Below are 14,982 nucleotides of genomic sequence, written 5' to 3' on the forward strand. Positions count from 1 at the left end.
GAAAGATTCGAACTCTGTAGGATGGTAAGACATCGTTCCAAATGTCATGAAATCGGTGTAGATTTTGTACAAATTATTGAAATTATTTGTGAACGAGTCACTAAAAACATATGTTATCACATGTGTGATATTCCTTGTGAATATATTGGTCAAAATGTATGTGGTCAAATCTCTGAAAATAGTGTGTAAAATATCACTGAAAGTGTGTATGAACATGCCGGTGTATGTGCTTGTCAGTATATCACAGAATGTCTTTCTAAACATGTTACTGACAGTTTTTGTCAGCACCTCACTCAAATAGAGTTTGTAAACATATCACTTAAGGAAGAGTTGCGATTGTTTTTTTTCAGTGACGCCCATATTTTAAACAAAACGTTTTGGGCCCTGGTGCTAGATAAAAACTCTTTAGAAATTCAAATGGTTTTCTAATTTAAGAATCTGAGTATAAGGGTATGTATAAGAGATGCTGGATAGAGTGCTGCAATCATGATATCTCTAAATGACCATAGTGAATACATATGGATATCTTTTCATCTATACCAAGACAACTAAGTTATATCAAAAGCCACTTTATATGTGCAGTGTGTTTAGAAGAAGGTGTCACAATCTTCTGTGGCTGATAGTACTCGTCATTAAAAACAATAAATGCCCTGTAAAGAAAGATCCAGAAATGTGTCGTTTGACCGCTAGCCAGTACTTTGTATTAAAAAATTATTATCTTTAGAACTAGTGAAACTACAGATATCAAACTATATAAACAGTTTGTGATATATAAGAGGTAATTACTTATATTTAAATCAACTCTTTGAATATAAGTATCACTAGTTACAACTGCATGTGATTGTATTCAGCTTGTTTATAAATTTATTTTTTCTGCTATCTTCTCGTTTCTATAATGGCTACAATGAGAAAAATGTAAAAATGTTCCCCAATGTTGAGCTAAATCCTATGGTGTTACTTCTACCATCATTAATTATGATGTTATTTATGAAGAATAGAAGTCTATAGGTGATTTTGTTTTCGTGATGTCGTGCGAACAAAGAGAAAGAAATGAATTTTTCAGCCCATGGAGTGATATATCTTAGCTAATAATGTAATACAGATTTTCTAGTTAATAAATATAAAAGTTTAAAAAAGCTTATAATACACAATAGCCGAACAGATTCTAGTGAACAAGGCTAGCTAGTTAATTACTAGCTATAAAAGAAGTAGATATTAAACCCGTACTTTTTTTGAGAAGTCCCTAGAGCAAGCCTGATTTAAAACTTTGTTTTCTCTTAGAAATAAATGTTTTTGCTTTAATCAGTATGTTAACTTTCATTAATTATAATTTATGAAGAGGTTTATAATATAAAAACTCCTAAATAAGGCACAGCTCAGACATTTCAATTTCTTCCTATACGTAAAAAATTATATTTCAAATTGTTGTGAAATATCAATTAAGCAGGTAAATTGGTGAAGTTATCTCTTACGAGTTATCTCAAGAGCGTATGCCGCGATAAGAGCGGCAGTATATATAGTGAGCGCTGCCAGAGCTCACCGTGTCGTAACAAACGTTCAAGTGACAGAAGAGTGTTACTCGCAGCCGAGATGTCTCCTAAGTTGACCAAGGACTCTGTATTTACCGCAACCTCTGGCATGAGGATGCCTGTCGTGGGCCTCGGGACACTGGCCAGGAGCACGGAGGAGAGGGTGAGTACAACAAAATTAGTGTCATCTTTAAACAGAGGTACAGAATATAGGTTTTCTGTTTATAAATAGATATGATTTTTTGAAAACTACCGTATCTAATTTTGAGAAAACAATACTTGTTGTTCGATTGTACGTGTGTATGCATGTTTTACAATAACAAGATATTGATGAAATTTGTTTTGTGTTTTAATCTCAAATATGGAAATATATGCTGACAATTTTTTAACCTATTATATAACTGCTCGTATTTTATCATCGAGTTTCGAAATAAAAAATCCCCACGTTTTCTAAAATTCAACACTAATAAAATATCAAAATAAATGCGACTGATTTTTATTCAGCATTTTCTAATAATATTTTATACCATGGCATAAATCACATCAATCTTATAAAATAATCTTTTTTATAATGAATCGTACTTAAAATGTATTAAAAATAAAAAATAAGTTTTATTACAGAAGTGACAAACGAATAGTTAGAATTGTTGAAGTTTGATATATTTAATTCATGATTGTGTTTGTTTATTACTTTCAAAAGTACGAAACTATTATTAGAATAAATATGATTCTAACATGAAATGGTACACTTAAATTTTCAATTACATTACTACCCTTCTTTTATAGCCTAGATCTATAAACTTAGCAACTAAGAGATTAAAAAGTATAGTACTGTAATAAGAAGGAACCAGAAGAATAAAATATAGAAGGATAGGCAAAGTTAAAGGTATTCTATCGTATTTACAGCATTAGGATATTTTCAGTATTAAAAAAGATTATGTGTTTTTATTAATTGCTTAGTTTACATTATCAAGAGAACATATATTTCTCAAAAGTGTGTAAGTATATAAATACAACTGAATCCAGTAGCAAGTTTCATAAACTACATTTAACCATTAATTTTTAAATGAAAAATACTAAAGTACCAACAAGTTTTATTAAATATACGGTTGCTTAGGAAAAATATATGATTTTTAAAATGCAGATTTAGGCGATCTAGCAGTGTTGATTATGGTTCATATAAGCAAGCAAATATTATATTAGCAGTTAATGAATACATCATTACTGCATTTTCTATATACCATAACAATATTGATATGGTTAATTATTTACAGTCGTCAGACGAGGACGTTACAAAGGCAGTGGAGTATGCCCTAGAGGCTGGCTACAGACACTTCGACACTGCCTACATGTACAGGAACGAGAAAGCAGTGGGGAATGCACTAAAGAAGTGGTTGGATAGCGGCAGAATCAAAAGGGAGGAGTTGTTCGTCGTTACTAAGGTAAGGAGATAGATTAGGAGATCTTCGAAGTAAATAATATGCCTAATTCCTCTTGTAACAACCGTAATTAATTTAGCAGTCTACGAAATTATTAACTTTAATAGGAAAGTAGAGTACATGTCATGAAGGTGTTATTTCATATCATTTCGAACGTAATATGTAGTTAGATTACAAGAAAATAAAAACTTATGGTTTTATTCAAGACATTATTTATGTTTTATTACAGCTGCCTATGGTGGGGAACAATGAAAAGTTGGTAGAGAGGTACCTGAAGGAGTCTCTGGAAGACCTTCAACTAAGCTATGTAGACCTGTACCTGATCCACAAACCCGTGGGTTTCCAGCCTGGAAAGGAACTGTTTCCTACAGACGAAAACGGATACCTGAAACTCGACTATGGCACAGATCATATCGCTTTGTGGAAGGTAAATATATGTCATTATTTTCATAATATAGCACCGATATTAATTAAACAATAACCTAACAATTGCAATAATAAACACAAACTGGTACCCGCAGTTTCTCACTCAATTTTCAAAATTGATTTTCTTATACTACTAATTTATAAATGATGTAATATGATGAAGTTCTATGGCATTTTTATACGGCCATAGCTATTCTCGTTGGTGACTTATTACCACGATCAAAAAACAATATACATATGTATCTGTAGATGTAGATTTCCAGAGTTAGATTCTCCTGGAAATCTAATTCTGGCAAAAAGCCTCTACTTCTGGCTCTTTTACTATACTGTCGGTCTAAGATAATTCTAGTGAAATAGTTAAGTTTGCGTTGTTATCCAGATAAAGAAAATATACAAACATAAGTCTAAGAAGTGTATTACGGACTAGTAGAAAATCTTTCCTTTATCATTATTTCCGATATACATGAAAATGAAGTTACTAATTAATGTCAACCAAAATATCAATATTATTGTTTATAAGGCTTTCCGTTATATAAGTTTTGTGATTTTTGGACTGTAGTCTGGGAAGAATGGGTCATTGAGAAATAATTGGTCATTTCACTGTATTAACTCAAACCACTGTTATAATGCCCTTACACAATGAATTCCACGGGTTTGGACTATCTTTACGTGAAAATATTCACAGCTTTGGTCATGCATTAGATGTTTTTTTTTAATTCGTCAATGACGCAATCTGGAGCAAAATATTTTACTCTTTTACAATTAACTTTGTCTTTGCTCTTGGGATTACTTAATGTAAAACAACATAAGCACATAGGGGATCATACGAGGAGGGTGTATGTGAGATAAATTCATGTTTACGTAAGAGATAACGATCTACTAAAAAATGTGACTTATATTTCTGGTTTTATTTAAATCCCTGATTCTTATTATTGTAATATCATTTTTGTGATAATCGAGTAAAACATTTAGTTAATCCCTGCAATTATCAAACGTTCATGAAGTCTACAGACCCTAGTTTTAATTTGTGTTAAAAATTAATGTCTACATTTATTTAAAAAACACTCTAGTCAGTTCCATGACTTCATATTCTTCGCTATCACCGAATTCTGTACAGTATCCGTTGTCCCAAAATATCGACAGCAATTCTTCTCCTGCAATTTGTAATGTTAAGCTATGCCGTACACATTCTTCTCCATCATATAAGAATTACGTTATTAAAGATTGATCTTGAGATACAGGCACATTTTTATGATGGCTGCAATTTACTATAAAGCCATTTAATTAAAACTTTTATTTGGACTGTTTGTAATGAGTATTACATTGACGTAATTGCAAAACTCTGTCCATTATTTGAAATTTTAAGTAAATGCTATTTAGTTAGCATAAATGACTTCGATTTGACAAGAAACTTGCAGATAAAAAAACTAAAAATACCGAATGTACAAGATTATACTTAGAATCACCTTTGCAGGCGATGGAGGCCCAAGTGGACGCAGGGAGGGCCAAGTTTATCGGCCTGTCCGACTTCACAATTGCCCAGATGGAGCGGATCCTGAAGGTCGCGAGGATTCGCCCCTCTACGGACCAGGTCGAGTGCCATCTCTACTTCCAGCGGAAAGAGCTGCGCGAGTGGGGTAAGAAAAACGGAATCCCAGTCACATCTTTTGCTACCCTGGGCTCTGGTGCTGCCGTGTCTATCTTTGACAAAGGAGGCAACATGACTGAGTGAGTATCGTGCGTTTTAAAACTGATTAGTAGAGATCATGTACTTAGAAAATATGTTTCGCAAGTTATGTATGCACTTGAGAATTAATGATCTGATCTTTTGTAAGATCAGACACAATCGAGCTTCATGATCACCGTTATGTAGACGGCATAGTCCGGATGCTGCAATGAAATAATTGTAAAGTTGTTAAATTAATAAACTGTATACTTCGTTTTTTTCATGAATAGAGTCATAAGGAATGCCTTCGTGTAAATCTCACCAAGACATTTATTAATGGTTGCCTGTATAAAAATAAGAACATATAATGTATTTCTTGATTAAGGTTAGTTGTGGCATGTGGTCATAAAATAATGTCTAATCATTAAATATCCAGGGTGGAATTTGGGTTTTAGGTTAACTTGTAATGAGCATATCTGGGACTGTATTATTCCACAGAAAATTGTATTAGTCATTCTTAATACGTATTGTTTGCTGAGGCTTGATTTATTATTTCAGTTATTTCTAAATTTTAACGCGAGGGCTGCACCACATAACTTTGAATGTTAAATTTTTGATACCTAACCATTAACTACACAGATAACAGTACGTCTATTAAAATCAATGTATTACTGTTGCAATTTCCCAGGTAATACGATTAGTAATACGTTAAGTATAGTAAGCAGAATAAACATGGTATTTTCAATGTGACATAGTTTGGTGTTCTGTAATACATGATGAGTGTTTTTGATCAAAAGAGCCACACTATGCTGAAAGTGGATTGTAATGTCTTTGTCGAATTTTGGAAAAAATAAATAGAAAATAACATTAATTGATTAAAAATTATAACATCGATAATACTGTAAGATTTTCTACAACTAAGCTCAGTTTTTCTTAAATAATGATTGTAAGTGACACCCTAATTTCTTAATGAGTAACTCTGTGTTTTGTAATAAGTAACTGAAGTGTTTTGGAAAAAGTCCACCCTGTAATAAAGGTAGATTGTGATAGCATTCTGCTAAAATGTTTTGAAAATAACAATAATAAAATTAAAATTTTACCACTAATAACGTAATGGAATTTGTCTTTCATAAGCTTAAATAATTTTCTTGGCTAGTGAATTAAAAGAGATAACCTCATTTATTGATGAGAAACTCTGTGACAGACAGCAGAAGAAGAACCCCTTGACAGAGGAGGTTGTGATACGCATAGCTCAAGCTCACGGCAAGAGCCCGGGCCAGGTGTTGTTGAGACATATGGTGCAGCTCGGTGTCGCCGTCATACCCAAGAGCTCCCACCCCGACCGCATCAAGCAGAACATAGACGTGAGTCCACAATCTCCTTTTAACAAAAAAAAAATATAATAAATCAAATTTAATAATTATATAATCCTTTTAATCTTTTTCATCATGATTAATTTTTGTTTCCTACATGAGTTATATTCCTTTCAAATTTTAGATTTTTTAATACTAAATTTACTCAGGTATTCCATGCTCTGGCCTAGTATGGTATATTTTAGAGGTTAAATCTTTTTTATTAATGTTAATTCATTCCCTTATTTTGATTTACGAGTTTTGAGTGACATTGGTATAATGCAGACTGATGAACTCGTTTCCCCACACACAGGCTGATTGATGCCCATGTGGGGATAATTTCATATGAAGATATTTTTTATGTATTTTATTTACTCTGTATATAAATTTTTGGAAATAAATCAATCAATCAATCAATAAATTATACTACAATATGTATTATGAAAACCCAATTATTTATACAAATATTTGTCATATTAAATTAATTCATTTTAATTTTTTCAGATTTTCGATTTTGAACTAACGGACAAAGATATGGCTGATTTGGGTGCTTTCGACTTGGGTGAAGGTGGAAGGAAATTTTTCGTCTCCAATATGGTGAAAGGATACGATAAACATCCTGAGTGTCCCTATGGAAAACCATAACCTGCTTCCAAATAGAGAACAACGAACAAGGATTACTGAGTCAATATTTATTTATAAAATGCAAGGCACAAGTGTGTGAATTTTTATATTTTCATTAAATAACATGTCATGTATTATTGTCATTATGTATTAATAGTGTTGCTGCTATATTAAAAATACAGTTTTTATATGTATCTATTTTAAAATTTATTTTAATAACTCCCACTATATAAATAACCTTTAAATTGTATTTATTATCTATTATTATTATAAAAATAGCACATAAATTATCAGCTTTTTATAAGATAACTTTCCTCCGAGCTGAGAAAAAAACTAATAGTTTGGTAGAGAGTTCAATTGAGCAAGAAGATAATCAATTAATTATAAACATCAATGTGCTCCGCAATATTAAATGTCACATATAAATAGATTTTATTAGTAATTCCTAATCCGTGAGAATTATTTATTAGTAATTCCTAATCCGTGAGAATTATTAAACGGAGTCAGAGACTATTAATAAGTATTTAAAAAGATAGAAACATTCAATTTAAAATTAAATGAAAACATTTCGTGCTTATTGCTAGATTCATGCTAGATTTAACACACGACACAAGTTATACGTAGTTAACTGTATCCTGGGAACGGATTCGTGTTCTAAAGTCTCTCGTTCAGTAGATATAATCCAGGTATGCAAATTATGAATGAACTCCAAAAGTATCGGTTGATGCTCCTGATTGCTGTGAGCTATAGATCTCTATTTCTCAACTTAACAGAAACTTATTTTCTGCTGGTAACTGTCCAGCTTTTGGGATTACAGTTTTAAATCCAGAACTATGAGACATTTTGGCCTCTTAGAGCTTTTAGTTTTCTGTAATGTCTTGGCCTCAGAAAGTATTTGATTTTTGAAAGCCATCAAGAATTCGAAATATCCTGTATTATCACTGACACCTCCACAAGTCTGTAGCTTTCACAGCCAGAACTTCCAACAGGTAAAGGTATTCTTCTTATTCTTATTCTTATTCTATATTGCTAAGGCTGTAGAATCTCTAAACCACCGAAAGAATCTATGTGCCAGTGTTAATTTGAGGAACTTCTTCAACCAATCAAATCATTAAATGATTTTACTTGGAATAAATCTGTTTCTAATATTGATAATTATATAAAAAATCAGTAAGTCTGCAAAAATACTAGGTTTAAAAACAAGCCATAATAATAAACAACTTATTATACTCAGTGTTATTGTGTGTGGAAAAATATAGTAACAATATTGCCATATTTAGATAATTAATGATTTGTTGAGTTTACGTGATAGAAAGTATTGGGTTGTTGGTCTATTACAACAATAAAAAATATCGACCTTCCGGTGACTGTGAATATCTAGTTAAAAACTATTTCTTCACCACTTAGAGCTGAAAAAGTTTACAAAACATCAAGTACTCAAACTACAATAATTAAAGTACTAAACATATAGATTATTACACTCTGGTTAGAATTCTTTATTAACTTAGCAACTTACTAGTGTCTTCTATCATATGGCGATGTCTTAAAGAAATCCATTCATATCTCTAAAGATTACAATTGGAAATTGACAGAAAACACCAAAAAGTGAGAGGAGTTGTTTACTTTGTGTATACTGATTTAGTAAACAATCAAATCTGAACAGTTACAAAATGAAGGGTGCGAGTGATGAAGGTTAAGAGATAGTGATAGCTATAAATGCGTATTAATCGATAAATTTTAAAACTATTCCAATTAATCGTTCTTTAACCAAAAGAGTTTTAATATTAAATATTAAAACTTAAACATTATATGAAGGAAACAGGATTTTCCGGACATTTGCCATTGTTCAGTGAAACAAGAAATCAGTAACACTACGTTTAGAGAAACCGTATCCCCGGAAAAATCCTGTTTCCTTCACAATCCTTCCATCGTCAAAAATAACCTTCAAACAAAGAATTAAACATTATAGTTTCTTGCAAACCTTATAAACATTTTGAGGCTTAGTATAAGGTTATGTTAAGGGTAAGATGTATCTGGTTTTGTATAGTACGTGTAATACGTTTTTTTTTTCTTAGTAATCTTGATCAAGATTACAGAAGTATATGGGTTAACCAAAGGGCTAAAATCTTTGCACTTACCTGATCCTTCTCTACTGTCTGTAATTTCCTCTACCAAAATATTGTTTCCGTAACAAGTCCTCCTTAAAAAGGCAAATGACGAGGTCAATCTTCGTCGAAACCTATGCATTGGAAAAAACCCACGATCAGAGAGATCGTCTTAATAAACATTACATTTTGTACTACTTTGAATGCATTTAATAGTCCATTTCCACCTTGTCACACGTGTATTTTTTTGAACGTGGAAGATAGTCAGACTTTTTATTATCAGTCATGTCTTGTCATGATTTGTAACAAACAAACGCAAAGGTCACAATCATTTGTGTTGGGAATAATATATGGGAATAAGTGTCCTAAGTATCCTCGAATGCTTTGTTTTAAGCACTTAGAACTGTCACAATTTGAAGTGTATGTACCATTGTTCTAGAGTCGAATTTTAACTGATACAAGTAACACAATTTTACCTCTACCTCAATTTGATACTTTAGTTGAAAATTACTTAATACAATACTAAAAACTCATATTTGTAATAATCATTACTTGAGGATTGCATTTTGTAAAAAAATGAAGTACCTATGCTATTTGATGTTCATTTTATTATTTGTATGTACATACATACATCTAAAAAAATTGCAAAGAGAATTAATTTTATGAAAATGATAACCTTCTAATAAAATGTTTGTTTATTCAAAATAAATTATAAATGCATATTTATCAATGGACAGACCATTTAAAATTTAGAATAACATTTAATAGTCATATGTATAGAATCAGTACCAACAATAATACACATACAACCATAACTTGTTATTTATATATATATATATATATATATATATATATATATATATATATATATATATATATATTTACCATTCCTATTAAGATCGATAATTACAGAATTAAATTCAATTAACAGTGATATAGCAATATATGATAAGTATAATGCTAATGCTACAATTGAACAGAACACTGTTGCTACAACTAGGTAACAAATTCAAAATAAAAATAAAAATGTAAGAATGTACCATTCAAATCAAATACATTTCATAAATTACAAATTAGTACTGATTAATTTCATTAGTAGCAATTAAAAAACATTGAACTTATCCTCTGTAACTCTTGTTTAAAGACAATCCATTTCATTGATTTGTTCCGATTTGTTCCATTTTATTGATAGCTTTTCAATTAATTTACATTACATACATACATAAGTCGCCACAATACGGTACGCTCGTAAACATTATTTCAAGCACAACTAACTGTGTGGTTTGATAAGATATCAAATATCTTATGTCATATGTTGAAGATACAGTATATTTATCTGAAGTCATACCCGTGCACTACGAGTACTTGATAAGTTTCACCTGAACACATTAAATCAACAGTACAAGGATAGACATTCTAAACATTTCGTATTTTGTGACCGAAATAAAAATTGAGAAAAAGTTATGCTTTAATTTATAGTTAATTTTTAATACCTTGAGAAGGATAGAAGATATAGAATAATGGGTTACAGCAGAGTGTTCACCAATAAAAGTAGTGCATAAATACGCATTAAATATGTTAAAACATTTATGTCTAATAATGAAGTCGATTATAATATGATTACTTGAGTATAATGGTACAATATGTCAATAGTGTCAACATTGTTAAGCATTTTTTAATTCATAAAGAAGTTTGAAAATGAAAAGTTAGAATTATAAAAAAAAGCACTAAGAATGTTTCAATAAATATATATTTTTTTAAATTCTGCTTATATTTCAATTAAAAAGGCAATACATTTCTTTGTATTTATGTATAATTACAATTTACATATAAAACAATTAAACGGAACAATAAAACTGTACTCTTTAAACGTTTACGGCACAGTTAAAAAATCTAAACTTGTAACCAAATGAGTGAGTATATGTATTTATTAATATTTCATTAAATTGATGACCTTAAAATTTGCCAAACATTCGTTATAAATTGTTACTAATATATGTCGAGCTTATTCTTATCAAAATTGTCAGTGCAATGAACATGTGTTTCTTTTTATGAATGAATATTGTATTTATAGCCTATAAAAAGATTCATACAATTAATGATTATATGATTTACAAATACTGTTCATTGAACTAAGCAGTTGGTAGTATACACTATTGAATTATTTGATGAAGCAGTCTTACACTTAGACTTTTACTTTTGAGTTAAACAAGACGGTTCGGGGTGAACTGACAAGACATTCTTCTAAATATCAGGGTAGCTTGTATACATATTACTGAAATTAATTTTGAACATATCACTAAAAAATTTAGAGACTACATGTGTGAAAATTCTTTGAATATACTATTGAAAATGTATTTGATTATATCACTGCACATTTTTGTTAAAGTATCAAAGAAAGTGTTTATTTTTATTATATTTATAATACTGATGTGTTTGTCAACATATCATTTAAAATAACATGAACATGCCAATAAAACCACTTATATATTTTTGAATACATTAATAAAGAAAGAGTTTTTGAATATATCAGTAGGAAAATATGATAACTGCCCAATGTACCTTCAAGTAGCGCCCATATTATACATAAGACGTCTAGGACTCTAGGGCGTTGATACAACATAACAGAAATATGAAGAAATAATATCTCCTAAAGTCAACCTTGACCTCAGAGAAGTAAAATTATTTGAATTAGGATTTCCAATGGTCTTCCATTCAAGATCCTAATTATACTGAGAGAGTATAAGAGAAACTGGATAGAGTATAGGAATCAGGATATATCCAAACAACTATTGTGAAAATATTATCGATATCTTTCCATCTATACCATGTTTTGCTAAGTTACATCACAAGCCACTTTACATGCACAGGGTGTTCAGAAAAGTGTGCCTTAAAGTTATCTGGTCGATAGAATATATCATTCCAAACAAAAAATATTGGATAAACAGGTAGAGAAATGTGTAGTTTTGCAACATTTTTGATGTTTTTAGGAAAACATTATAATCTCTAGAACTAGTATTGGTGCAGGTATCAAACTTTGCATATAGTATGTAATAATAATTAAGAGAAAAGTTTTGAAAATAATATTGTGATTTACTTGAATACTATATTATGATTCACATACAGAAATCTTACTGTTGAAATTTTAGAAAGCCAAGTAACTAATAAAGACATAAAAAATAAATAAAAACAGTATTGTTATAATCAATTTAAAAATATAATATTTTAAAATGTTTACTACAATTGCAACGGTTCTTTTCAACGAAATCTGTCAACGTGTAAGCGAGCACGACCACGTTTAAGGTATGCCTGTACAAAGCGGGAGCAACAAAATTTTATCAGTTGAAAGGCATCATCTGTTGTGACATATTTGCCAGTAGAACCAACAATATGTATGACTTTAAACTTGATACATGGTTTTATCTTAGTCCTAAGAAGAGCCCTATTGATTCTGAGGTCAATAGGCAAAAGGGTAGTAAATGCGTCTGTCATTATATGCGTTTATGTAATTACTATTGAGAAAAAAAACCTTGAGACTAGAACCTTCGTACATAAATTCTTTTTATTACAAGAATTAGCTCTATTAATTTTGAGGTGAAAAGCTTAAAATTTAAGGTAAAAATAAAATTCCAACATTTTAATATCAGTGTTATAGGTAGCTTTGGTGGAAAAATAATATCGTAAAATGTACACAATTTCATACACATTGTGTACAATCATATGAAAGTTTACAATGTTATGAACATAGATTAAAAATTGTTGAATTGGTTGGTATGATCTTGATTGTACTAGTTAGTACAAAAATAAGAGGTAAGACTATTTTCGTTCTGTTGGTCCGGCGATTCTCCCTTCTGTCGGTTTATTATCAGCTGCTGTTGAGTCTCCTTAAATAAAACAAACAAAAAACATAACCTTTTCAATACTGTCCTGATTCTGTAAAAAACCCGTAAGGTAGCAAGTGGTTAAATGCAGTACAATCGAATCAATGGAATTTCACCTTTGTAAAAACCAACAGCAGAGGGGGGAGGAAGTTTGTGGGGGTTGTTCCATCTCTGTGTACCGTGAACTAATCAAAGAAAAATCGGGGGTGAATGTTTCCATCTAAAATTCGAAATACATGAAACATTCCCAAATTTAATTAACAACATGATTAATTCTTGTAACAGGAATCGAGTAATACAAAGTAATGTGCACTCTCTTAAGAAACTTGACTGATGACGATTTTATTTTTACCTAGCTATAGCGATATCCAAGTATGCAATAACCTGGTAAGAATCCCTATCTCTATATGTAAAAGCTAAATATGACTTACAGTTGTTCAAGTGGATCAAACCATTTTTACAGAAACTTGTTTGTAATCATCAGCTACCTCTTCATTATTTTAACGTTAAGTGGTAGAGAGGACTTTATAGTCCTAACTTCGCCTCTAATAAAGACATTATTATAAGATTAGTAATTCATTTGTTGGATTTATTACAGAGCTAGATTTTCTAATAAGTTATAACATACATCAGACGGTATAACCTTGTTATAACCGGTATAAACATTATTTCAAATGCACTCAATTGTGTGCTGTGATAAGATATCAAATTTCATGTGTCATGTTATGAAGATATATTTATTTGTATAAATATCCTTTCAATACGAGTACTTATTGTTGAGTATCACATAAACACATCTAAATCAGCAATACTTAGATAAAAATTTGAAACATTTCGTATTTTGTTATGAATATATGAGTTATAATAATAGAAATAATTATTAGATAAATTTACAATCACCGTTCAGTCAAAGCAGTAGAGTTTTAAAATAAATAGTTCAAAGTATACACAATTGAACTATTTTGTTAGGAGTCTTAAGCTAATACTTTGACTTCTGAGTTGAACGAGGCGGTTCGGAGTGCATAGGTAAAATTTCATATTCTTCCAAATGCCAACATAGAGGGCAAACTGTGAGGATATTACAAAAACTATTGGAGAACTTATCACCAAAAAAATATTGTGATCACACACACACACACACACACACACACACACACACACACACACACACACACACACACACACACACACACACACGCACACACACACACACACACACACACACACATTTAACTTTTAAATTTTTTTTTTTAAACATTTAAATTATAGAGAGTCGTGTAGGGAATCTTTCGGGGAGTTGAGATTGCTGACTTTGCCTTGCCTCTATATTTTTGAGGTGATCATGTACTGCAGATCAAGGTGCACTTTGATTCGTGGCAGGGACGTTCATCAATATGAAACTAGAGGCAGGGACAACTTTCGCACGCATCAACACAGATTGACTTTAGCGCAAAATCTACCGCAAGAAGTTGGTGTCAGATTAATCAACAGGCTCCCTGAAGAAATCAAAATTTCCAATAATCAAAATCAATTTAAAACGCGTCTCAAACTCCTTTTGGAGTCCAAGGCTTTCTACTCTGTTGATGAATTCATGTCAAGCCGCTGGGATATTTGAGATTGCTGGATCTGAGGTCAATGCGATTGTGACCCGAATGAATGTAAGAATTGTAAGTATGAGGTTGTGTGAATGTGTGGATGAACTCGTGTAAATAGACTTATAAAAACTGTTGACGATTGCGATACGATGTAAAAATTGTTAAAAGAATGCAATAAAGAGATTATTATTATTATTATTATTATTATTATTATTATTATTATTATTACACACACACACACACACGCACGCACGCACGCACGCACGCACGCACGCGCACACACACACACAATATATATATATATATATATATATATATATATATATATATATATATATATGATCATATCACAGAAAATGGCTTGT

General features: G+C 30.9%; 1 protein-coding gene across 1 annotated transcript; it reads left to right on the forward strand.

Annotated features, from left to right (window-relative positions):
• Window positions 1–1,546: 1,546 nt before the first annotated feature.
• Window positions 1,547–7,230, forward strand: LOC124362076 (1,5-anhydro-D-fructose reductase-like). Its single transcript, XM_046816248.1, has 6 exons — window positions 1,547–1,692; window positions 2,804–2,971; window positions 3,198–3,395; window positions 4,869–5,122; window positions 6,265–6,424; window positions 6,917–7,230. Exons 1-6 carry the CDS (start codon window positions 1,591–1,593, stop codon window positions 7,055–7,057), a joined length of 1,023 nt encoding a protein of 340 aa, XP_046672204.1. The 5' UTR covers window positions 1,547–1,590; the 3' UTR covers window positions 7,058–7,230.
• The last annotated feature ends 7,752 nt before the right edge of the window (window positions 7,231–14,982 follow it).

This window comes from Homalodisca vitripennis, chromosome 5 (assembly GCF_021130785.1).
Source record: "Homalodisca vitripennis isolate AUS2020 chromosome 5, UT_GWSS_2.1, whole genome shotgun sequence".
NCBI lineage: Eukaryota > Metazoa > Arthropoda > Insecta > Hemiptera > Cicadellidae > Homalodisca > Homalodisca vitripennis.

What these genes read in the sequence shown, in the direction of transcription:
- LOC124362076 (XM_046816248.1), top strand. Translation starts at nt 1,591, where the DNA reads ATGTCTCCTAAGTTGACCAAGGACTCTGTATTTACCGCAACCTCTGGC. An exon ending in ATCATATCGCTTTGTGGAAG is followed by an intron (nt 3,396 to 4,868) that starts GTAAATATATGT and finishes TCACCTTTGCAG; the next exon opens with GCGATGGAGGCCCAAGTGGA. An exon ending in AAAGGAGGCAACATGACTGA is followed by an intron (nt 5,123 to 6,264) that starts GTGAGTATCGTG and finishes ACTCTGTGACAG; the next exon opens with ACAGCAGAAGAAGAACCCCT.